At 44.7% G+C, this 26,096-nt stretch overlaps 1 protein-coding gene across 1 annotated transcript in view; it reads right to left on the bottom strand.

Annotated features, from left to right (window-relative positions):
• MYO1F (myosin IF) overlaps positions 1-26,096 on the bottom strand; it is a 241,106-nt gene that overhangs the window by 127,917 nt on the left and 87,093 nt on the right. Inside the window, exon 2 of the mRNA XM_085638355.1 lies at positions 16,287-16,424. Within this exon, the coding sequence (XP_085494481.1) occupies positions 16,287-16,424 (138 nt within the window). The remainder of the gene's footprint in view (positions 1-16,286; positions 16,425-26,096) is intronic.

The following is a 26,096-nucleotide window of genomic DNA, read 5'->3' as shown; positions in this document are numbered from 1 at the left end:
AACCTACAGGGCCCAGAAAGAACCCATTTCAATGTCCACTGCTTATATGCTTACAAAACGTAAGCAGTGTGGTTTAAAAAGACCACATTCGTGAACACAAAGCCGCCGTATACATATTGTTTTCCAATCCACCTATCAACCAGGTATTGCAGTACCTCCAGGTTTGGCGCACTTCCCCACCAGTGGAAAACAGCGCTTCACTGGCAAACTCGGTAAAGTGACACTAATGTTTTTGGGGTTTGAATAAAAACAATCTGGCCACTTTAAGAACACTCCGTCTTGTTTTTTTGATTGATTTTTCATATTATGAACCTTTTATTTCCGAGGCTGCATTTTGGAATAGAAAAATGTAAAAATGGCATTTCCAGCAAAAGTTTTCTTTTTTGCATCCATTTCATAGGCGAACAAATGAACGATAGGAAGAAAGAGAGGGTGAGAACCATTTCTGGAGTCATGGTTTTCGGTAAGTGAGGAGGAGTTAGACAGACAGAGAGGGAATAGGAGTAAGAAAGAGGGTAGGAAGAAAGAGAGGGTGAGAACCATTTCTTGAGTCATGGTTTTCGGTAAGTGAGGAGGAGTTAGACAGACTGAGAGGGAATAGGAGTAAGAAAGAGGGTGGGTGACTGGACAGCTGCCAGCGGCTGAGCAGAAGCAGACACCTTCCTTGTCTCGTCTGGGCAGGAAGCAAGAGAAGGAGACCTTTTCCTGCCCTGCTCCCTGCCCGTCCCCGAACAGTCACCAACGCCGAGCCTTCTCTAAGGCCGTGGATATTTCTTACGTCCCGGGACGCATGATCAAAATAAAAAAGTTGGGGAACGGAAGTTATAGAATTAAAGAAGTAGGGGCACGCCGTGCCCTGCCGATCCAGCCCACTTCGACCACTGCATATGCGCGGCGGAAACAAAATCTCGGGGTGTGGGAGGGACAGGGGGGGGGGACGGCTGCCCACACAAAAACCCCTGGTTTCCCTGCAGCCTCGTATAGAGGCAAAAGAGAGAAAAATACGCGTTGTAATGGTAACGCGATGTCTTTGGATACGTAGTAATGCTTTGTTCCATAGGGGGAAACACATTGGAGTTGAAACGGCATGCGGTGAAAAAACACGCGATGTAATAGTAATTGTGATGTAGAAATAACGAGGTAAAAACACGCGTTGTAACCGTTTGCGATGTCGGATCATACATCCCCTCAAAGACATAACCAGAAGTAATGTGCACCGATTCTTTGTAACCTTCTTGGCTCACAGTTGCACCAGGGATTTACCTTTCCACATAGTACTCACACTGTGACATGAGGGAAGGCAATTATTGTAGTAGTGCAGATCTCTTTCGTGAGAAAACAACATTTACAGATTTGAGCTGCATAATCTGAGGTGTTCATGAGCTACCTTTCTTGTCCAGTTGTACGCCACAAGAAAATTGGATTTGTTGTATCTGAGCTTAATTAAACCTGATACATTGTTCTTGTCAAAGGGGTCTGCGTAGTACTGTCTGCCTTTTGTCCATCACTAACAGGGTCAACAGAATAAAAGACTGTGGTGTCTTATTAAACACATCCCTTTTACTAGACAAATTCACCCCACATCCCACCCCTTATCAAGAATAGGTCATCAATTAACCCAAACTATAAAATTCAAGGTTATGAGAGTTCTTCATTTTGGGTTACCATGCCACAGTGCACTCCTTCCCACCCAACTGTTACATACAGTGGGGCAAATGGAGTACTCATGGCCATACACTGATCTTGTAGGTACAATCCCACCAATCATGAGGTTGTTTTGTGTTTGGGTAAACTTTGCCAATTTGTAGATCATCTCCACATGCCTCATATGGTTAGAAGAATACATATCAAAACGTCCCTTACTGTTTCTGGACCTTGATTTTTAAAACAAGAATGTCATAAGACTACATCCAATCAATTGTATTTTCTTTGAACTTCAGATTACTTTCTGTAATTTTTCAGAAATTAAGACAAACTTGGTATATATATTCATAGTTAACCTATTGACTTTGATGGGAAGGGTCTCAATAGGGCCTCCTGAACCCAATGAAATTGGTTTACTAGGTGTGTTGCTCAGAGACCTATGTTATATAAACAACAGATATGGAAGTCACTGCTTGAACATAATGAGATACAGTCGGGAACTGACACACAGACAGAAGAGACAGGCACGATGTTACAGTATGAGGTCAAGGGAAGAAGATGCTACAGGGACATTGAGAAGTTCAGACATAGCGTGGGCTCACAATTGAGTGTACTGAGAGTGTTTATCATTATGGTCCCCCAATTGTGTAGGCAGCTGAATGATAAAAGTGCTTGGCAACAGTATTTCAGTGTGGCATGCTCATTAATGACAGTTATTATGCATCATAGTGGCTTAATGGCATGCCAATTTAAATGGACCCAAATGTGAAATAAAGGAGTCCACTCAGCAGCCCCTCAAGCTCTGGAGCACTTACAAGGTGCTTTGGATCATTTACATATACATATAGAAACAGGGCAAGGATATCCGCCCTTCTTGGCTAATGCTGGTGATGTATAAATACTTGGCCTTCTATTCTTTTATAACTGGTGTTACTCAACACTGAAATGTGCAGCATTCATCGGCAAATGCCGAGGATGCTTTAACGTTGAGTGGTGGCTCGACCCCATCTTTGACCGTGTTTTCAGTGGCCTACCTGCCGACAGCAAGCACACTTGCAGTTGTTCTGTCCTTGATGTCATACTTCTCAATGTCGACCGGGAACGTTTCCTCTTGAGATGATGATGTCTATCTCTCTCGCTCTCTCTTTCTGGATCGTCCTCTGCGAGAGTCCTTAGAGTGAGAGAAGGGCTCTTTGGAAGAAGACTGAGCTTCCCCAAGGCCTCACGATGAACCAGTTGTAATGACATGCCTTCTTCCGTGGAGACCATGTAGTGTGATCTTTTCTCTGTCCTTTAAAGTACGATTGAAGTAATTCTGACAGGGACCACAAGTCTCCGGGTGTTGAGACTCCGGAAGGCAAACAACACAGACAGATCGAGGGTCTGTCTGAGCCTTTTTCTTCTTACAGGAAGGACACTTCACAAAAAGTGAAGGCATTCTTGACAGGAAAACAAGCCATTTTCTGTCAGAATTTTTTTTTTATCTGCACTTTAGGCGCTGAAAAATGTCAAATGACTTTTTAAAAAAAGGGTTTGGAAAGATGTTCCAGTGTTTTTTTGGCCAAAAGGTCAGATCTCAGTGCTCTAGGATCCTGTCTCCAGGAGCTGGAAAAATGAACTGGCCTAACTGTCACCTGTGATGCATGATGGTACGGCGAGGCTCTTAAAGGCACAGGGCCAGTTTTCTCTACTTTTCTTTGAATTACAGCCTATTGGCAAACAATGTCTCATATTCCCTTTTCTTTTGAAAAAAGGTTTCTGAAAGATTTTCTATAGTCAGTTTTTAATAATGACATATTTCTATGTAATTGGATTCTCTTAAAATGAAAACTCAATCTAATCTGGCCAATTTTTAGCCTTTCTTTAGGATGTACTACGTCCAAAGTTAATGTTACATATATCAAATTTTTTAAAAGTGCTACGCGATCCCCGCAAGTTGGCGGAACTTTTCAGTGCTATTGACTTTGATGAGGATTCCCCTGGAAGAGAACTAGGATTACAGGTAAGCAACTTTTCCTTATCAAACACAGTAGAAATACCAAGAACATGAATGTTAGAGATTATCTAGGGAAAACCACAATATGGCATTTATCACTTGCTTCCATTTTGACTGTGAAATAGTTAAGAGGTTGTTAAATCATTTGTTTTCAGAGCTATCCTGATCGAATGATAATCGGTTTCCACTCTGAAATCCAGAAATTGTAGCAAAGGCCATATCGTAGTCTTGTAAAATGGTGTTTCTGCCTTGGTTTGCAAATGAGGAGCATGTGTTTTGACTGGAGAACAGTGACATGACAGATTTACAGGGCAGCCAGGGACTTTGCCACATATGCTTTGTGAATAATGCCATGAGTTCTTAACTTGAATGTGAACTTAACAGTGGGCCAATAGATGACTTTCAGGTATAGCATGATGTAGTCCAATTTTTTTAAGATTCTGGCACATTTTATCTGCCAAATTTATACTCTTTGCGGTCTCAAAAGATGTCCAAGAGGACAGCATAGATAGTTTGTCACAGTAGTCTATACAGATTATGACTACAGCATGGTAAGTTTTGAGAAAGGGGGAGAGAGAATTGGAATATAGGTCAATTGATCACTTTGTTAACTTTTGGCATGACATCTAGATCAGACTCGAAAATATAATTGTGGCTTGTTGGAATGAAGTGGGATGGGTGCCGGGGTTAAGAGTCTAATTAAAGAAATGCTAAAATATAAGACTTTAAAATAATATTCCATTGAGATGAACCACAGAGGGAAGGGTTTTCCTAAGTGAGCAGTTAATTTTGAAAGAATGTAATTAATTGTCTGTCAGAGGCAGATGTGCATCAGTCTTGTGGCTCAGAAACTAACAACTTGCTGCAGGGAAGAATCTAATCATGTCATGTTTGTGTACAAGATAATGGTTTTGGTGAACAGGGGAAGTTGAATATGCTTCCTGATTAACTGAAAAAGCTATTTTGGTTCAACTGTATTGTTATTATTTCATCTTGCCAACAGGGGGCTGTTGAATATTTTAAGAGAAACATAACTTTGAACATGTCCCCCTCACCTTTAAACTGCTTCACCCCTCACCCTGCAAAGCTTGCATGTTTCTCTCATCCCAAGTGGTGCAAGTCTCTTGCATTCCATTGCCCCTTCTCTCTGTTTGCTACCCCTCCGTTAGTTGGACCGATGGCAGACCAATATATGAGTCATATCCTCTTGTATAAGTCTCAGTCCTTTGAGGTATTTTGGGCATGCCAATTCTTTAAAATTGTTTGCCAAAAGTTGTACGAAGGGATGCCAGATAGGCCATAGGCCTTAACTTTGTTTTCAACTGAAAGCATTATTTTCACCATGGTGATGATGTCCAAGATCCGTAGCAGCCAGGCTGAATGTGTACCGGGCATATCTTTGACCCAAAGCAGCAAGACCATTTGTATTATATTGTTGCTACCCGTGCCACTTTCAGCTGTTTGCCTCTAATGGATTTCAGTGACCTGCATGACAGAAACTGTTTACCTATGAAGAACACCCCAGGGTCCACTGGTATTTGTGTTTCGAAGCCCTATTTAAATCCTTAATCGCCTCATCCCAGAGCCTCCCAAGTTTGGGCCACATCCACAGTAGGGAGACAAGTGTCTCTGCTGCTTCCCATTCACTCCAGCAGAGCATGCTCTTTGCAGTGTTCCACCTACCTACATGCTCAGGAGTTCTATACCAGTATGTCAGTACCTTGCATTAGGTTTCTCGCGGTGGACATTGATAGCGAATGTATGTGCTTTCTCATAAAGCTCGCCCCAGTCTTTGAATGAAAAGTAGTCTGCCAGTTCTTTCTCCCACCTTAGTTGTTCTAGTGTCTTCATTTGTAGTGAGGTGTCAGTAAGTAAACATGTACGTTTTGGAAATTAGAGCTTTGTTATGGGGGAAAAAATAAGTTTTACATATTCTGTAAAGAAGACACAGTTCATCAAGCTCAGGAAGCTTGTACTCACAAGGAAAAAGAGGATGAGGTAATCTGTAAATCTTTCTGAGGCTCTACAACTCACTCACTATACCTCTAGTCACATCTCCTTAGCTGATCTTGGCAGAAGGATTCCTTGGGGTTATGACTGATTAATAATAGTCCCTAGTTTTGATACATACGTATGAAACTATTTAGACAAGGTCAAGTGACCATGTTGTGAAAGCATTTGCCTCATAGTTGACCTCTCACAGGGCGTGCATGATTGGAAAGAAAAACACCTGATGTATGTATGTTTGCATATGGTATTTCCATAGTGAACGCCTAACCAAAAGGCAGCGGAGCACTGTATATGGTCAAAGACAAGCTTAAAGTCAATGAGTGATATGAAAGGAAGCTCAGCTGTTAATGAGTTATGCATTCTGATGAACTGTTGTATAAAGGAGGCGAGTCTTCAACTCTTTCCTAAATTGTAGCATCATAGGGGCGATTCTGATGGCACGGTGATGTTGATCTAGATCCTGGGTGCATAGAGGGAAAAGGCAGGTTGTTTTCTGTTTACTTTTGGTTGCTTATTGGTCTGCTGCCTGATTGCGTTTTGGGTGTGTAGGTGCTGAGAACCAGCAGAGATGATTTGCTTATCTGTAAGATAAGTGGGGTGCTGGTCATTATAGCTTTGTAAATGATGCAGCTGATTTGAAGTTAGAGCAGCCCGTCAAGTGAAGGCAATGGAGTTCCATCAAGATGGGGGTAATGTGATGATATTTCCTCAGCTCCTGGATTAGATATCCTGCGGCATGTAGAATGCCCCTAAGGGCTGCCAGTGTCGACACTGGCAGGCCATGGAGTAGGGCAGTACCAGCAGCCAGAGTACAGCAGATCTGAAATCACTTTCTGAAGAAACAGTTTGACTTCTTTAAACGAAAAAGGTGATACAAGTCCCTCTTTGTTATTTTTTGACAATATGGTCTTTGAGGATGAGGTAGGTGTCCAGGGTGAATCCAACAGACTTGGAATTTAATGAGAATTAGAGTTTGTAGCCTTCAAGGTTCAAGTCATTGAGCCCGGTTTGTACTGTATTTTGTTGGTCTTGCCAAATAGCAGGAATTATGGCTTGGATGGGCTGAGCTTAGGTAGGTGCTGGACACCCCGGTGTGGTTGATGTGGGAGCAACGTTTGAGGAGTTAGATGTCTGAAGCAGAGAAGACTTTCAAGTATATTTGTGTATAATTGGCATACTGGTAAATAATTATGTTGTTATCTGTGAGTAGCACACCAAGTGGCTCCATGTAAAGGTTGAAGCTGACAGAAGTCAGTATGGAACACTACGGGACTCCATACATGCATACGTGATAGAGATCTTTTATGACTTAGAGCTGCCCATGTAAACAGACTAGTGTTGGCCCGGAAAGGTAGGAGGAGAACCAGTGAAGGACATTGCTGGTGAATTCCATTTAGGACTCGAGGGTGTGTATGAGGGTAGGATGGCCCTATAAGTGATCCCAGCAGGAATAAAATTTCAACTGACGTCCGAAAGGAAGCAACAAAAAAAACATAAAGAAGAGGGTACTCTCTTTTTAGTTATGTTCTCAAATTGTAAACTAAGTGTTCCCTTTTTTAAGATCCACTGTTTTCTTAAATGCTGATGGTGTCACGGTTGGTGGGGAATGGCAACTATCTGCATATAGGATCAAAGGCAGATACATTAGGTCCACCTTGAATTCACTTGACTTGACACTAATACATCCACTTTCTGACTGTAATGTTGTTGCTGTTTTGTCTCTGACTGGTGATTCTATATTCAGGTTCCTGTTTCCAACTGCATCATCTTCCCTTTAGTTTTGCTTTGAGCCTGAATTCCTGTTTTTGGTAGTTTATCTTCATCTCTAACTGTCCAGTACAAAGTGTAATTGGTTGATGCTCACAAGCGAACCTGAAAGAGCATGTTTGTATAGTTTGAGGAACCTGTATCTATAAGTATGCATCCATCTACATACGCAAAAAAAACAAATGTACGTTCCTCAAGAGATCGAACTTTGTTCTCAAGCACTATAGGGCACTTGTAGCTAAGATGTGTATATTAACAAGCTGAAAAAAGCACTGTAGCTGATTGTAATATTATGCAACTCTCAAACTCCAAGTTTCATATTGTCATACCCACAGTCTTTCGAATCGTTTACCATAAAAAATCACTGTCTTTTCTACATTCTTTGCATTCGTCATTGAGCATTTTAATTCGTCCTTCCCAAGTTACATTCAAATAATGTTTACCTGGTGCCTCTTTCCACAGCACCTGCATTCAGCATCATCACATTTTCTACACTTTTCTTACATCAAAAAAGGAAAAAGGTGGTCGCTCATTGAGCTAACTAATTGCTAAAGCCTGGAAACAGTCACCGCTCAGCCTATCCTCCAGCATGCCTTTAATAACTTTAAGAAATTACTTAAACCCTATATAACAGAAAGTATACTTTCTGTCAATTGAGTAATCGGATGCTGATGAACTGTCTAATTGAACATTGCTTCTCGTTTGACTCCCAATGTCTCATTTGACCTAAAACCTTTTCTTCTTTATTATCTCCTTTCTCAAACAGAGTAGCACATCCACCCTTGGCTATAAAATTCTGATACCATCAGCATTCCTTGCATCACATTTGTTATTGTTATGTGGAGTTGCATGGCTCATCCAACAGCAATACCCAGTATGGTGATTAAAGTCTTAGATGAATCTCTAAGTCCTAAAGGAAAGGTGTAGCAATTAACATTTTACAGACCTCCACAACCAAGTTTTGATTAGTCAGCTAGTTCATACCCCCGCTCCAGCCATCACATTCCCCTCGTTTATCATTGTCATTGACATGAACTTCAGTGCTGCACTACCTCTTCGAAACATGCAGAACACGTTGTGATTGACAAAACCTAATAACCTTGCTTCTCTCGTAGGGGATTTCAGTGTATAGTCATAAGTACTTGAATAGTCCTGCCCACACGCGAGGACCCCGGAGCACTTCTTTTAGATATATCTTATTAAGTGGATATTGTTCCCCTTTCTTCAGGAAGGCCTGTAAAGACACTTAAGAGATAGAGAGACAATAATGCAGCCTAAATACGTAGGCTACACTGTCCTCATCTTCTTCTTGAATTGAAAAAAGTGTGCCAGTACACTATATTTTGTTTAACATAGCTAGAGCTCATCTAACTAAAAACACCTTGGCACCTTTCCATTTGAGAATCGTAGCCCACACCAGGCACCATTTGTCGCAGGTGTGAGGAGGGAACCCAGGGATGAAGCATGTCACCTTTGGGTGATTGAGGGTTCTTGTCCTAAAGAAAGCATTCTCCACTGGACAACTGCAACTTTCCCCCTTCCCATGTGTGTACCAGACGTACTTTGTGTGCTTCAAACAGAAAGTTTGACTTCCTTTAGGAAAAAGTTGAAGGCTCTCTTGCTTTATTAGTCTTTGTTACTCTATACAGTCTTTTGGTCAGTTCCACTATTGATATCTACAATAACGCCATGGAGCCTTCGGGAGAATGTCTGCGCTCTTTAAGTAAGTGTTTCATTCAATTCATTCATTTGGCTTTGATACTGTGGTTGAAGGGTTTTGTACTTGAAGGCTTTTCTTATTGTTCTTACTACTTTGTATGCTTTCTTCTGCTTTTCTCGGTGGCCTGAGTGCTTGAAATAAACCAAATTAGCTTCCTGTGAGGGAACAATATGTTGGACTAAGGGTTCCGTAAAATCACGGTGTTTGCGCTGTTACCTCAGCCATGTGTCGAAGTGCTTTCCAGCAACAGCACAACTGCGATTGGAGTTGCTTTGTATCTTTTCAAGGTTACTTGTACTTTTGGGTTGATAGTTGTCAGCATTTTTATAACTTGAAGATAACCAGACAGATTATGGGCTAAAGACATGCATTTAGACCAGCTGTGCTCATCCAGTCTGCCATTTCCGCCTACTCCCATGTCCTCCTTATAAGGCTGAACAAGCAAGGATGTAGCAAAATAGAGGAGTGGAGTTTGTGGGCGTTGGCATTTCATTCTAACATCATCTTTTCTGACTCATGTATTAACAAACCAGGCTTCCTCCAAGCAACAAAAAACAGGAAGTTAGAAAAGACACTAGACCACAAACATTTTGACTTGTGGAATTGGTTCAGCATTGCTGGGGCATCCGTCCCCCCCACGGTCTGCAAATACTCAGAGGCAATAGAGCGGAGGTCGTGTGGGCAGTGTGATCCAATGGAATGTGTGACGGACTCTTCCTAACCACGTCTTGCATACATCATTGTACCATCAATGGCGTCTCTCCCTAGCTGCGATTAATCGGATGGTAGTATTAGAACTTGATTTTTTGTTTGTACTTCTACAAGCCCGATAAAGGGGAGTGTTTTAATCTTTATCCATTAGCGGAAGCAAATTCTGAGTCTGATTGACTTGGATTGAAAACCACCTTCTACCTCTCAACTTAAGTTTAAAAAGGCAGTAAGAAGCGGTAGCTCTCTGCTTCTTAGTCAAATCACAAGGCATGGGGAAGTGACTTTTGACTCTTCTGTACCATTGCAAGGCAACATCACGTAGCCTTCGACCCAGGGGCGGCTCCTCCATTATGGCGGAGGAGCTTCACCCCACTGCTGGAACCAGCAGATCAAAACATGTTAAATAGAATGATAACAAAGCCATAAATAAATCTGCTTTATCATCATGTTATCTTACTAGTAGGAGCCAAAGCCGCAGTTGAGTCTTGAGGTAGGGGCCATCAGCAGCAGGAGGAGTGGTGGGCACAGGGCACCAAGTGCGCATATAGGTTTGACTGGCCGTCTTAGGATGGCCAAACTGACATACGCACTTGGATATTTCCAGGCACTTGTTTGGAGATATCAGCAGGGCTCAAGAGAAAAGGCTCCCAGTCCCTGTTGGAACTTGAAACTAGTCCGCTCTGCCCAATTCCGGCACTGCTGTCATGCTGGTTCCATCATGAGAGCAGCTACTGTATTGGCACTGGGGACTCTGGGGGCCTCTGTGAATCAGGATGCGGGAGCTGAAGAGTGTGACGAGGCAGCAGGTAAGTTGTATTTTTATTTTTTTACCCCCGCGCTGCCCCACCACTTTTCGCAGCTAGCGGCCGCACCTGCTACAACCTATGAATAATAAAGGAAGTGATCTGCCAGACACATGCTTCAAGGTATACTTCTGGGAATATCAAGTGACTATTGCAAAGGAATCAAGTTCCATAGCTCTCCGTAGTGAGGTCACAGAGCTCCTTATGCACATGCACATTTTTCTTTCCATGTGGAATCTTTTTTTACGTTTGGTAATTGTCCATCCCGTCCATCACATTAAATGTGGGGTGATCCATTCTCCTTCTCACCCTGTAAGTGAGGTTACTCCAACCCCTTGCTGGAGTAAATCTCTGATTATTTACAGATTCAAAAAGGCAGGAAATGGAATTGTTCACAAACATACTTGTTTGTGGATGTTCCCAATCTTCCATGGCAAACCATGCCTTGGAGCGTCCCCTTCCCAACCCTTAATTGGTATTTACAAGTGTGGATTTTACCTCACTCGTGGCAGAGAAATCCCAACTTGTATGCCTACTGGGAATCTTTTTGTGGATTCCTGCCAGTAGGAAAAAAGTAAATTCATTTGTAATACAGGGAGATGTGCTCCTTCAAACTTCTAGTGTGAGCGAGTCTTGCACGGCAGAAGAGGTTAGTCGGGTGCACAGAGTGTGGGAGCCGCTTCGTCTGTGGTTTCGTATCTATCATGCTAGCACTACAGGAAGCAGAAGTAAAGTCAACAGTGACCACATGTCCAAAAATGCCACAGGACTCTCACACGAGATTCATGAAGTATAAGTTCCCCGCGTTTCAGAACGATCTTTGCTAAGCAATTGCGATAACTAGTTGTTGAGTTACACCCTTGTTATCAAGCGACTAGAACTCAAAGAATCATCACCTGGAGGTAGTGAAGATTTTCTGGATCCAGAGAAGTATTCTAGGATGATTCTTGAACTCAGGGATTTAGACTTTGATATTTTGCTTGATATTTCTAGAGTCATCCTTCCAAGGAATATGAATCCTAAAGTAGCGCTTGTTATTCCACAAGCAGAAAGAGAAAGGATCATAATTGTGTGCAGACTTTGTTTCCCTTTTTTAAGAGTCACATTTGATATTAAGATATTGCTGTAGGTGGGGAGTGATTGCTTATTGTTCGATGAAAAGGTATATGCCAATGTGCCTTTATCATGTTGCAGCTTGCAGACATTTTACATTGAGTATTTTTCATATCGTAGATTGTATTCACAAAACACTGATAGTAGTTATATATAGCTCTTGTTCTTGTGCTTATTACTTAGGTTTTATTTGTGTCGCACTTCTAGGAAGTCAGCGTTTCATCTAAATATAGAGAGACAGAGATTCCGATATTGTCACTTGCCTTATTAGGAATGGTGAGTTGGAATCAGAATTATTACATTCTTAATAACTTTTTATCGTCAATGATTCTGCAGTGCAAACTGAGGGAGCAGCAAGAACAGGTAGAGTGAAGTAACTCAGTGTCTCTGTCTCTCTTCCTCTCTCTCCTGTCCCATTTTCTAGGTCTACCGCTAAACAACATACACCCTTATATGGTTGTAAGTGTGTACCAGGAAGTGCGGATATTTACATCGCTCCTGAATGGCCTGAATTACCAGGTTGGTGTAAATTGACAGTTTGCCTAGTCCGTGTTATAATTCCAAACTGACCTACGGATTTGAAAGTCACCATGTCGCAAACCATAGACATAATAGCTAAATTAGGACAGTGGATTAGCCTAATGGGATCAGAAAACAGAATCTTACTATCTGAATTGTATTCAAGTCAAAAAAGAATTTGGTTTTCTATTGAAATCTGACAGCAAAGATACGTCAGATTTCATTACCTCTCTAAACCAAATTCAAAAATCCTTGTGCCTTAACATCCCAGTCGTAGACTCCAAGTGCCCGATTTCGATCTCGTAAGGAAAGCATCCTGACCGATTCAGATCTGGAATGCTTTCCGTATGATTCAGAGCGCTGGAGTGCGACCGAGTGAGTACGATGCATCCGCATGCGTACAGACTCGGTTTGCTCGGACTCCCATTGAACTCTATGGGAGCCTGTATACTGGACGCGTACATAGGCTCCCATAGCAAAAAGGGGTGGTTGGGGAAAAGCGTACACCCAGTGGCGGGCACCCCATGGTGCCCACCTCACTGTGCATGCTTGAATCGGGGGACCCACAGTCACCCTCATGGGTCCGCATCGGAGGGCTCCAGGTAAAGGGGGCCTGCTACGGGCCCCCAAAGAAGGATTCCGGCAGCCTTTTCGATCCAGACATACCGTATCGTGAAGGCTGTCAGAATAGTTCATCGTACTTGCTCGCTCGTAGACAGAGTCCATAGAGCTGTACGAATCATCTCCGTACGAGTCGTAGGGACTTGATCAGGTTCGTAAATGATTCAGTCGTTGGGGATGCGATATTCGCATGGTACTCGGTCGTTCAGAAGGGGGGACGATTCGGCCGGGAACAAGGGCTCCGTAACGGTTTAGGCAATTCCATACAGGATTCGGACTCCTTCCTTACGCGATCGGAATCGACCCCTCAGTGTAGTGTACATTCAAAATTCCACAATTATTAATTGAATCATTGTCACTTGAATGTACTAAGTAAAATTGAAAGTATTTCAGGGTGATTAAACCAAAATAGCCTTTGTTTTATTTTACTTAAGTGGGAATGCTGCCAATTAGAATGCACAATTAGCACAATTAAATGATCAATTGCTGTATAAATATAAAGTTGTGTTGTAGGAAATCACGTATGTTTTCTCTACATAGTGAATTGTTGAACTTCAAACATGGTCATCAAGATCTAATCAGTTACATTGCCATCTTTAATCATTTGATAGTGAAGACGAGTTGACCTGAAAATGTAAAAGTCCACCCTCTTGTATCAAGGGTTATGAAGCGAATTAAAGAATGTACTGGCATAAGGTGTTAAACCTTGTACAAAGTGTGAGAAGCTTATAGGTTTACTAGTACAGTTAGATCATTGTTTATCAGAATTTTGACAAAGGTGTTTGTACTCAGACCACCCACAGTGGAAAATAACGGTTTGGAAAGACCTGGCCTATGGCATACCTTTGGATAGATCGTTTCGCCACCGTCAAGAATGTGCCGCGCAGTGTCACCAATTTTGCACTGTGAATTTCCTCCAAGGTGCTTATTAGGAGTCTCGTCCCAGCTGCAATGGAAGAACAGACTCCATTTTGTGCCTTGTGTACTGAGAAATATTAATAAAGCTAGGCCCCAAGTCATTCTTATCACCTCAGACTGGACCAGGGGGCTGTGGTACCCAGTGGTCATGAGCCTGAGTCTTTGACCTGTGATCAGGCTTGCACTTAGGGTGGACCTACTGTCTCAGAAGCAAGAAAGGGTCCTTCATCCAAGTCTCCACAAACTACTTCTCCATGTGTGGAAATTGAGCAGTAGGAAGTGGATTCTGTTGGTTTGCCAGCGAAGGTGGTCGATGTCACCTTTGCCACCACACGCCCTTTGATGCTGGGCCCTGTGAAAATTCGTCGCTTGGTGTGGTGAATGAAACACGACCCCTTGCAGTACAGATATTCTGATATTCTTTTGTTTTTTCTTTTGTTAGCCCAGCAAGGCCTTGCTGTGGCCAAAGTGAAAGGTTAATTATCAATTCTTATGACCTTTCCATGTTTGTCTGACTAACTGTCTTTAAGTTAATGATCTTGATGCATTTGGTTTCACACACGTTTCCCCCCATTACCACTATTTGTTATTCCTCAATTGGACAGGAACTTGGTTCTAATATTTCTAATGTGCATGCCTTTTGAGCTCATATTGCACAGTAATTCTTTACAAATCTTGATGCTTAAAACCATTTTACTTAGTGCGATTAAGCTAGCATGTTGCTTGAGTAAGCTGCCTGCGCTCTTCCTACAACCTCCAACAGCTCCTGTGTTTTTAGACAAACTGACACTGACAATCAGGGCAGCCTTCTAGCCGCAGCTCATGACTTCCTTCCATGTTGGTTAACCCCTTCGCTGCTGCGGACATTCCGCTGCAGCACTGGGGGGGGCAGGGGGGCAGTGCGGCGGGCCTGTGCTCATGACGGAGCCGCTCCGTCATGAGCCACGGTTGATCTGTGCTCATGACGGAACGGTTCCGTCATGACTCCGCCCATTTGCGTTGTCCCCCCGCACAGGCGGGGAAACAGCGCCGCGTAGGTGGAGCGGCCGCCAACGGTCGTGTCATGACGGAACCGTTCCGTCATGAGCACACGGCAACCGTGGCTCATGACGGAACGGTTCCGTCATGAGCGGGGAAGGGGTTAATCAGTTAATCTGCTGGCATTTTTTTGTCCCACCTCACCCTTTGAAGGAGGAGGAGAGGCTCCATCTACTTATCCCTAAAAGGTCTATGTTTTTTTACATTGACCACACAAAAGACTATTAAGTTAATGAATCGGCATGTGATTTTCACCGAAATAAAGAAAGGAAAGGGTGTGCAAAAGAGGACCCTTGCAAAGTGGCTAGTCATGTGTATGGAACTCTGTTACACATTGGCCATAGAGTATTCACCAGAAAGCCCATTACCAAAGGTAAGTAAATTGTTTGTTTTTCTGAAAAAAAATTTAAATGCTCACTGAGCTTGGGGACCATTTAACATTTTCCCTGACCGGGTCTGCCACACCTCACATGACAGACTTATGGGGAGAAAATAAGTAACAGTAGTCCGCCCTCAGTATGATAGAATGACAGTCACTGTGACCATTGGTCCTGTAGTGAACGGACTACTGCATGAAGGGTTGTCAATGGTTAAAGCATGTTATGTTATGTCATGTTACAAGACACTTATGGCTCCTTCACCCGTAGTGCAGGTGCTTTGCTGCATATTAGATTATCCTGATGACTGCTCGGTCTGTAATGATTTAAATGGGTGAGAAGCTTTTAAAACACATAATAGGTGACGCTGACAATAGTAAGATGTGATATTCACACTATGGTGCCTCTAATAAAAATACTGCATATGGTTGTAGAGATCTTAAAACTACATTCTGGGATCATTTAGCAATTTCAAAATGGGATTGGGTAAAAGTGTGTTTCATTGATTGATGTTCTTTAGACTGTTGACTATTTGTAAAGTTTCTTGGTAATTACACAGGTAAATGAAAAAATAATGATTGTTGGTGCTATTATACAGCTGTTAATTTCCTAAAATGAACCCTATTAAGAAATTTACGTAGCAGACTGTCACCAGCACCCCATTTTACAATAATGATCATCATTGTTACATTTAGAGCAGCTTTTTCAAGAGAAAACCCCATTCGGAGTGTGTAACTGTCTAAAGCACAGGAAGATGAAGTCATCTTAGAAGATCACACGTTGCATAAAACCGGAATTAATGTGTTCTAAAACTAGCACAAGTAGGTCAACCATGAAGCTCCGCCCCCTTCCACAGACAACCAGATGACTATGACTAATGTGCAGAGGCATCGCCTCTTGTGCAGTCAGTTGTCTGATAAAAACATAATGTCTGAGCTGAATTAACAATTGTCACCATGAATGTAACAGAATGGCAACAAAGCCATGTTCATGTTCCTTGTCTCTGTCCTAACACTCCTTGAGTCTGCGTCTGTCTCTACAAAGGATACGAAGATGTAGTCGTCCATGAAACGCTTCTTCAGATTTTCCACAATGGCGTCCTCTGTTATCTTGGACAGAAGGACCATGTCATCCACTCCGCTCTGCTTGATATTGTGGCTCTGCCAGTGGTGCCGCTCCTTGCTGCCCTGTAGGGAGAAGAATTCAGTGCTTAGCGTGACGGGACAGCGTAGACGTAGCACTTTGCACCAGAAGACGTTACTACAGATGGCCCATCAAATGTATCATTTCCTCCTGTAGCTTGGGCAAGGCTGCAGCACCACAGCAGATCTCCATTTTGGTTTGTTGATGGTGGAAGGTCTATAACATAGGTGATCGATGTAGGCAGGCTCCCTGCATGACAGAGTTTTAGGACAGCCACATAAGATAAATTTACACACAATGGATCTTATTTTAACTTATTTACAGAGTCAGTGGTCACCCAGAAAATCTGGCATTGATAGGGCCATCTTGGATAAGACCATAGCATGCTTTTTTGCAAATTCATCTAGTTCACACATAGGGGACAATTTACAAATGGAGTTTGGTGTACGTAATGTAATGCCACTGTAGTACTGGTTTATGTACTCATACTTGTGTATGTGAATTTGTCCCAATACATCTAAAAATGGGAATGTGACAGGCATAGCCACTGATGTAGCGCTTAAAAGTTTGAAAATTGTAGGGGTGCATTATACTCACTGTTAGTCGGCACCCGCATATAATCAAATGTGTATCCAGGTATCTTGTGTGCAGTGTATTACGAATTGTATAACCTATATCGATTTTAATAGAAGTGCTAGCTATGTACAAGCCCATTGTAAACGTATTGGAGAAATGTATAGAGTTTAGTTTATGTGAAATGTAATGTGGTGTTAGAAATGTGCACCCTAGACTTCGTGTCTGTAGTTTGTTTAGCTTGACCACACATGAAAGAAAGACGTAAATGTCAATACTGTGATTGAAACCTGCTTGTGTAACCGAAGTAGTGGCCAGAATTCGCATATATCGTTGAGGCGAAAGGCCTGGTATTTTCTTATGTTAGCCAAGGGCAATAGGCCAAAAAGGATTTATTCCAGTAGAGGTTTTAGGCTGTAGTAAATTGCAACTTAAAAGATGTGAAGAATGTCTGCTTTGCATGATCTCACCCCAGGTGCAAGGACAGTTGCTCGTTAGTAGAGAAGCTCTTTGTTCACAAATTGACTTATGTAGTAAAAGCCAGACATGGGAGTGTATTGGAATGTGCCAATCGTAACTCCTAGTGCGGATGGCGTCTGGGACTCAAGGCCAAGCGATGGACGATGGAACTGGACAGCGCTCTGTGGAAATTTACTGAAAGACGACCCCGGAGAAGAGGAGGCGCAAAGGGCGTGTTCTGGGATTTGGGGTTCTGTATTAGGGACAGCGCCCCGAGGGTGGAGGCAGATCAGAGCAGCCCTGAGCAGAGGAAGGCTAGGCGAAGAGATAGAGGGGGCAACTTAGACCAGCTCTCTAAGTGAAGTCTTCTTATGAAGTTTCACTCTGACACCTTTTATTCGATGAGGGTCTCAAGGGATTTCTAAGTAGGGATGTCATCTAGTGCAGAGTAGGGACAGAGATGGTATGGTTCAGTGTCCCTAGTATCGACATTTGCTTGGTGGTGTTCTACCTCATGCTTTTAGAGATTGTACTTTTAGTTATTTTTAGCCGTATGCGGATTCTCCGTAGAGTAGCTTTTGTGTTAGTGCCTATGTACTTGTTGTGCCTCGTATTGAGGACTTTGTATCTGCAAATCTTCATGCTGATAATAAAAACCAGAGAGCCAAGAGATTAAGTCTCGAGTCCTTGATTATGGCAAATTGCGGACAGTAATTGATAATTGTGTGTTTTTCCCTCCACGCTATTGGGCAAGTAAAAAGGTCCATCTGACCAGAGTGGGTTCCAGTAGATAATTGCGAGATACTCAAATGGGCCGGAGCAGTTGGTAGCAAACGAGGATGGTTTCTTACTGATAGCGAGGGAAGATTAGATAAGGATAAGTGACCCTTGAGGCCCAAGAGACGATAAGTGATGCTGAATCATCAGATGGCGAGCGGCAGACGGCAGCAGATGAGCATCGACGGCGAGTAGCAGCACGGCGGAAAGCAGCAGTTCCAGGAGTGAGTATGAAAATGAGATGTTGTAGATTGCGGTGTTGATTTGTTGTGTGATGTCTTGCGGAGTTGTTGTGTATGTCGTGTGATTGTGAGAACAGGCTGTGAGCGCGCGCAGCCCGGGAATTGTGGTGTAGAAGACACCTGAGATAGATTTTGTTGACCACCCAAAGGAGATCGTGAGGTACCATCGATCACCTGGACCGAGATAGGGGGAACGAATGCGTGTGTGTATGGCAACTTAACGCTGGTCGTGGGTTGTGGTGTGCAGATTGGAGTGTTAGTAACCTATCAGAGGCGATCTGTCTGGCCGGACGGGGGCAGACGGGCGCCAATTGAGGTCAACAAGGTCGAGAGACTGTGGACGAACAGTCAGAGGCTGTGGACGGACAGCCAGAGAAGTAACTTAATTAGTTATTTCAGTGTGTGAATGGGACGTGAGTAAGCGTGAAACGAGTTTTGGAGAAGGGAACTGCTGCGAGCGAAGGAAGGTGACGTCAGAGAGTGTCGCGCTGTGATAGGCCGGTTGGTGTGAGTCGCGCTGTTATTGGAGGATTCGAGAACAAGAAGTAAATAGAGCGCGAGATCGAATTCGCTCATTATGAAGTGCCTTAGGGCTTTGCGAGAGTTGTGTAGAGGCGATAAGCATGTGGTGGTTCGTGGGGGAGAAGAAGCCCCTCCCGAGGATACCCCGGCACATTACATGGCACAGAATGTGGGGTTACATACTATAGTTTGGATTGAGAATTGGCACAAGGTGACACAAGGTGAAGGGGAATTAGCTTTCCCGAGGTACGGCTCATTTAGACTAGCAGTGCTGTACCAACTGAAGACGGTGATGGGGTCCTTAAAACCCTTGCCAAGAACAGCACAGTTTGAAGCATTACATGCGTGGATTAGAGCAGCGCATGATAAGGAAAAGGGAAGAAGTCAGGAGAGAATGAGGAAGTCGATTAGGGCATTTCAGGATGCCAAGTGGGACGCAGCGGAGAAAAGATGGAGAGTGCAGACAATTGAGGAAGCGAAACTGTATCCCGCGCTAATGGAGGAGACTGGGATAAGGCATGGGAAAGCACAGAAAGAGGAAGATAGTGATTCTGATGATGGGGTATTGCAAAGATTGCTAGACGAGAGACCACCCCCTTATAATCCAGATGAAGAGGATGATAGGTGGGGTGAGAGGGGAGACTCTAGGAGGGTAACAATCCAGCCTGAGTCCCGAGTGGAAGGGTTGGTTTCGTTCGAAACAGCGAGTTCACAGGGTCAGTCTGAGGCTAGTGGGAGGATTGAAAGAGAGATGAGGTTACCGGATGCCTTGAGGGTACCGGTCACCATTGGACCGATTGTGTCGATATACAGTCCGGAATCAGAGGAAAGAGAGAGGTCAGAACGAGTGGCAGAAAGAACGAGGAGAGAAAGCGGGGAAAGTGAGTTGGAAGGGGCAACGGCCCGACCTCCAAGCCCTGTACAATGGAGTACACCATTAGCAGCGGTGTCAGACACATCTAGGGGCGAGGAAGACCAGAGATCGGAGAGGCCGAGGACTCTGATGGAGTCGAGATCAGATTTGAGGTCATGGGTACCGCCAAAGAAGCAAATGACCTGGAACATGGGCAAGGCGGGGACAACTCCAGTTGCCTTTCAGAGCCCTTCTGCTCCCGTAGAACCACCAGAAGAGAGGAGGGAGAAGGAGCCAGAATGTGAATATGATGAGGGACGTGGAGCAAGTTGTCAGGTGTTGAAAGGAGCCTTGAAGGCAGGGATGATAGACGTAGTGAGGCTTAAGGCAGAGGCAGATGAAATTATATATGGAAGTTTACCTCTTGAGAGGATAGTATCCTACAGTCCCGATGACCTGTTTTTCGTGGCGAAAGATGTGACGCGGAAAGCACGAATGGCACACGAGAAATTGAGGGGATTGGCGAAGGAATATGGTGTGGATCTGTCCAAGACTAGAGCGTTGCAAGGAAGCCATAGGATGCATTATACAGAGCGGGAGCTAGAGGAGAAGAGGGTTGTTGGACTGAGGTCACATACTAGAGAACTGGTCCTAGCCATGCGGCCATGGTTGACGCTTGATAAATGGGAAGAGAAATGGTCAAAGAAAAAGACCTCGAGAGGAGCGGAAGGAGGAACTCCGGCAGAGGGGTTGCTATTAGCTAAGACCTTTCCCCTTAGGGAAGTGGCGAATGGAGGATATGTGCATGTACCATGGAGCAGGGGGGATTTGGCATCATTTACAAATGATTTTCCCAGGCTCAGAGAGAAGCCTGCAGAGTGGTACAAGCAAGTTGAGCGTTTTGTTAAGATTTCGAAGGTGTTGTGGATAGACCTGAACACCTTATTCGATATTGTGGTTCCAGGGGACTTGTGGAACGCATGTAAAATTGCTGTTGATTGGCCGGACTATGAGCCTGATAGGAACATGATTACAAATGGTCCGTCGCCCGTAGTGATGAGGCTGTACGATAAAGTAATTACTTGGTTGAAATCGAAGGTTTCACCCCAAGACATCGATTGGGTGAAGATAGACAGGACGGTGCAGGAGCCAAAGGAGACAGTACATGAATTCTACGAGAGACTTTTGAAGGCTTTTAAGCAGTACAGTGGTTTAGATGAGCTGGAAACGAAGGACATGGGACAGTTTGTGTCTAAGTTCGTGCTGGGTTTGAAGCCCGAGGTCAGTCTTATGATACAGCAGCATTTGATCTGTTGGCAGAATAAGCCTGTAGACGAGATCTTGCGGTATGCTAGGTACTGCACGGATGAGATTGAGTCCAAGCACAAGAAGATGAAGGATAACTTATTGCTCATTCAGATGCAAGCTGCTCAGGGACCGCTGAATGGGGGTCCGGTGGGGCGGAGACAGGGAAACTATCAGACAGGGAATCAGAACGCGCAGGGTCAGGGAAGGCCGAGGCCCGTTGACCCTAGGACAGGCATAGATGTAGCAATCTTGAAGAAGACGACAGCTTGTCACCAGTGTCACCAGGTGGGACATTGGAGGCGCGAGTGTCCCTTGAACCCCTATAATCAGCCGCAGATGGAGGGAGGAATGGGTCAGGTCCCTGGGGCGGAACAGGTACAGACGGTGACTGTACCGAGAATGATGCAAGGGGGGACCGGCGTCTCGCAGGTGCAGGTTCCCCAGCCACCCCGGATGCAGAACATACAGCAGGGAGCTCGGACTTATTTGCAGATGCCCATGTTCGAAGTAGGAGAGGAGAGGGATGCAGACTTGCTGGCGCAGCTAAGTTTAGGTCAGGATGATGATTGCATACTTAGGGCTATTCTAGAGGTAGATCAGAGAGGACCCTTTGTGGAAGCAGAACTCGATGGACACCCTACTACCTTTTTGGTAGATACGGGGGCTACCAGGTCAACTATAAGATCAGCAGTAGTTCCGGGGGTAGCCCTTTCGGGGGAATGCATACAAGTGGTTGGAGTGGCGAACAAGAGGCTAGTGAGCCCCTTAACGGAACCGATTCCAGTCAGGATAGGAAACTTTAGGGATCGACATCAGTTCGTGGTGTGCGATTCTAGTCCTGTTTGTCTGTTGGGAAGAGATTTATTGTGTAAGCTCAATTGCACAATCTACTGTACCCCGAAAGGAGTAGAGGTACAGACGAGGGATGATGATGCGACCTTTAAGGTTGCAAATCAGCGGGTGTGCGTGGAAATGTACCCGGCTTTGACAGTGGAGGAGCTTCCACCGGATTTGAGGGAGTCTGTATCGACCGATGTGTGGGATCTAAGCGGAGAGGAGATCGGCTTAGTCAGGGGAGTGGAACCAGTGAGAATACAGGTTAAGCCGAACGCGGAATTCCCGAGAACACCCCAGTATAAACTGTCGCCTGAAACAGTTGCAGGGATCAAACCTGTGATCGAGTCTATGATTAGGCAGGGAATACTGGTGGAGATCATGGGTAGTCCATGTAACTCACCCATTATGGGACTGCAGAAACCAAGCGGGAAGTTTAGGATAGTGCAAGACCTGCGGAAAATAAACGATATAGTTGTTCCATGTTGTCCAGTGGTACCGAATCCATCTGTGATACTGTTCCAGATCCCATGCGAAGCTGGATGGTTCACAGTGATTGACTTGTGTCAGGCATTCGTTTCGATTCCCCTACATGAAGAGAGTAGATTTCTTTTTGCATTTAGGCTAGAGAATCGTATATTAACGTGGTGTCGTATCCCACAGGGGTATACGGAGAGCCCGTCAATTTTTAATCAGCTCTTAAAGAAGAATCTTGAAGGTCTTGTGTTGCCGAAAAACTCTGTTTTGGTGCAATACATTGACGACCTGCTTGTTGCGTCAGAGACAGAAGACGCTTGCAGGGTCGATACCATTGCGTTGTTGAATTTCCTGGGAGAGAACGGTCACAAGGTGTCTCCAAACAAGCTGCAATACTGTTTACCTGAGGTACAGTATTTGGGGCACAGAATTGAGAAGGGTAAAAGGAAGGTGTCTCCAGATCGCATTGATGCGATTCTGAGAATGCCAGTTCCCTCGACGCAGAGGGAAGTTAGAATGTTTTTGGGAATGGTGGGTTATTGCCGCCAGTGGATCCCAAACTTTTCCTTTGAAGCGAAGCCTTTACAGCGGCTGACGCGAAAGGATGTAAGTGATCCGGTACCATGGGACGACGACTGTTTGAAATCATTTCTGAGGCTGAGAGAAGCCTTATGTAGCGCTCCTGCGTTGGGAATGCCGGATTACAACAAGGCATTTGCATTGTTCTGCTGCGAAAGAGGAGGTTGCGCATTAGCAGTGTTAACCCAGAATCATGGAGGTGTCCGTAGACCAGTTGCTTATTTCTCAGCTACTTTAGATCCAGTAGCTTCTGCGTTGCCCGGATGTCTCAGATCCGTTGCGGCAACAGGTGTCAGCATCGAGAGATGTGAGAGCATTGTGATGGGTCATCCTCTTACTGTACATGTGCCACACTCTGTTGAATTGTTGATGACTAGGACTAAAACACAGCACCTCACGAATAATAGGCTGACTCGTTATGAGCAAGTTATCCTTGCAGCCGATAATGTGACATTGAAGAGGTGTGCTGTTTTAAATCCTGCTACATTGTTACCTATTCCAATTATAGATGATAATGAAGATTGTGAGGACCATGATTGTCTCGATGTGACTGAACTATGCACCAAACCGAGACCCGACATTGTCGATGAACCGCTCCCAGTGTCAGATGAGATTTTCTTTGTAGATGGTTCATGTTTAAGAGACAGTGTCGGTCGACTGAGAGCAGCGTTTGCTGTATGCACCATCACGGGTGTGGTTGAAGCCGCTTGTTTAGAAGGAGTACACTCCGCACAGGTGGCTGAGCTTATTGCTTTGACTCGTGCCTGTTTGGCAGCCGACAAGATCCGTGTAACTATTTACACGGACAGCCAGTATGGGTTTGGTGTGGTTCATGACTTCGGACAGCTATGGTCCCAGAGAGGGTTTATGACGTCTTCAGGTTCTCCTATAAGAAATGGTGATCATGTGCGGAAATTGTTAAAAGCATTGCAAGGTCCTGATGAAATTGCTGTTGTTAAATGTGCTGCACACACAAAGGGGAACGATTTTGTTTCGTTGGGAAATAACTATGCTGATGAAGTAGCCCGATTTTGTGCAGAACAGGGATGCAACTTCACTGAGACCCACGTTGAGGAAACTGGGGAGGAGGTGGTGTACGGTCAGATGTTAGCAATGGCCGACTCATGGGAGGAACTGAAACAGCTTCAGGAAGGGGTCTCGGATCAGGAACGTGACAGTTGGATACGAGCTGGATGTGAGAAGGGAGATGTGGATATATGGGTTTCGAATGATGGACGAGCAGTGTTGCCGGAAAGTTTGTTGAATCCCATGGCGAGGTTGATACATGGTGCTGTACATCTGGGTAGGGATGCCATGATGAGAGTGTTTCGTCAGACTTGGTACAACCCGAAGTTTCGTGCAGTGGCTGAAACTGTGTGCCAGAGGTGTATCACTTGTCAACAGATGAATGTAGGGAAAAGAACTGCTGTGACGTTGAGCCACATAGGGAGGTCAGGGGGACCTTTCAATAGGATGCAGTTGGATTTTGTCGAAATGCCGAAGTGTAATGGGTTGAGGTACATATTAGTGATAGTATGTGTCTTTTCCAGGTGGGTGGAGGCGTACCCTACACGCAGATGTGACACACTCACAGTAGCGAAACTATTATTGAGAGAACTCATTCCAAGGTACGGGTTCCCGACGTCCTTTGAATCGGACAGAGGAACTCATTTCCACAGCGAAGTTATGAAGTTGCTTTGTGCTGCTTTGAATATAGACCAGAAGTTACACTGTAGCTATAGACCAGAAGCTTCAGGGATAGTGGAGCAGGTGAATGGGACTCTGAAGGCTCGGATGGCGAAAGTGTGTTCGTCTACGTCTCTGAAATGGCCTGATGCATTACCTTTGGTCCTTATGAGCCTCCGAAGTGTGCCTGATAGAAGGACTGGGTTGTCACCCCATGAAATCCTCATGGGAAGAGCGATGCGTTTGCCTACAATACCTGCTACTGCCCTGATAAATATCACTGATGATATGATCCTGGACTATTGTAAAGGCCTTGCTGACGTGGTCCGTTCTGTGTCTCAGCAGGTGCAGACAGCAACGGTTCCAGCTGCGAGTGACCGGTGCCACGACTTGGACCCAGGCGATTGGGTCCTAGTCCGAAAGCACGTGAGGAAGAGTTGTTTGGATGCTAGGTGGCGCGGCCCTTTCCAAGTGATCCTTGTCACGAACACCGCTGTCAAGTGTGGAGGTTTACCGAACTGGGTGCATGCTTCTCATACCCGTAGAGTTCCAGCACCCTTGGAAGATACAGCCCCTCTCGAGAACAAGGATCCCAGTGAGCCGACAGAGCCTCCTGAGAGGGCCAGTCAAGCTGTAAGGGTTGCTGAAGCGGCTGATGGTGCACTGAATCGAGTTGAGGAAGAACGTGAAAGAAGTACTGACCCAGAAACCGGCGAAATAGCAAGAGGTGCAGTGGGTAGTACAGAATCGAGTTCGGGCGAAGAAGAGGAAGTCAGTGCACAGGGTATCGGGGAGAAGACCGGAGGTGCCACCGAAGCAGAAAGGGTTTGGCCCGCAAGACAGAACCGGGTAAACCTGAGGTTGGCTCCGGACACAGACCTTGCACCAGTTTCGGAAGAACCAGAAGAAGAATCAGGGGATGAGGAGAATCCTCAAGGTGTGAGAAGATCAAAGAGAACAAGAGTGCCAAGTCGGAAGTACGCTTCACCCGAGTGGGCATATCAAGTGACTGATGCCAGGGTTACCGAGCACGGGAAGGTTGAGGTCGATGACATTGGTCAACAGTGTCCCGCTCCAGAGGGTGGAAGTGTTGCTGAAGGTTCCGGGATTGGAGATCGAAGGAATTTTGACGATTCATATTCCGAGTCCGCCATTCCTAAGTGTCATTCGAGGTATGATCTTGGACAATTTGGAGTTCCCGACGTTCACGACTGTGCCAGATCCACAAGAACTGATCATTCTTAAGCTCGAAATATTGCAGGGAGTCTTGGAGCTGTTGGGACCAGCGCTTATGTTAGATTGATTTGAGAAGGTTGCAAGCAGAGAAGAAGATAACCTAGATCCGAGCGGAAGAAGAACAAATTTAGGGATTTTTCCGTTATAGAACGAAGAAAAGTTAGGGAGGT

This window comes from Triturus cristatus, chromosome 12, assembly GCF_964204655.1.
Source record: "Triturus cristatus chromosome 12, aTriCri1.1, whole genome shotgun sequence".
Lineage (NCBI taxonomy): Eukaryota > Metazoa > Chordata > Amphibia > Caudata > Salamandridae > Triturus > Triturus cristatus.
The sequence above is the reverse complement of the archived record's forward strand: the minus strand, read 5'-3'. Positions and strand labels throughout refer to the sequence as shown.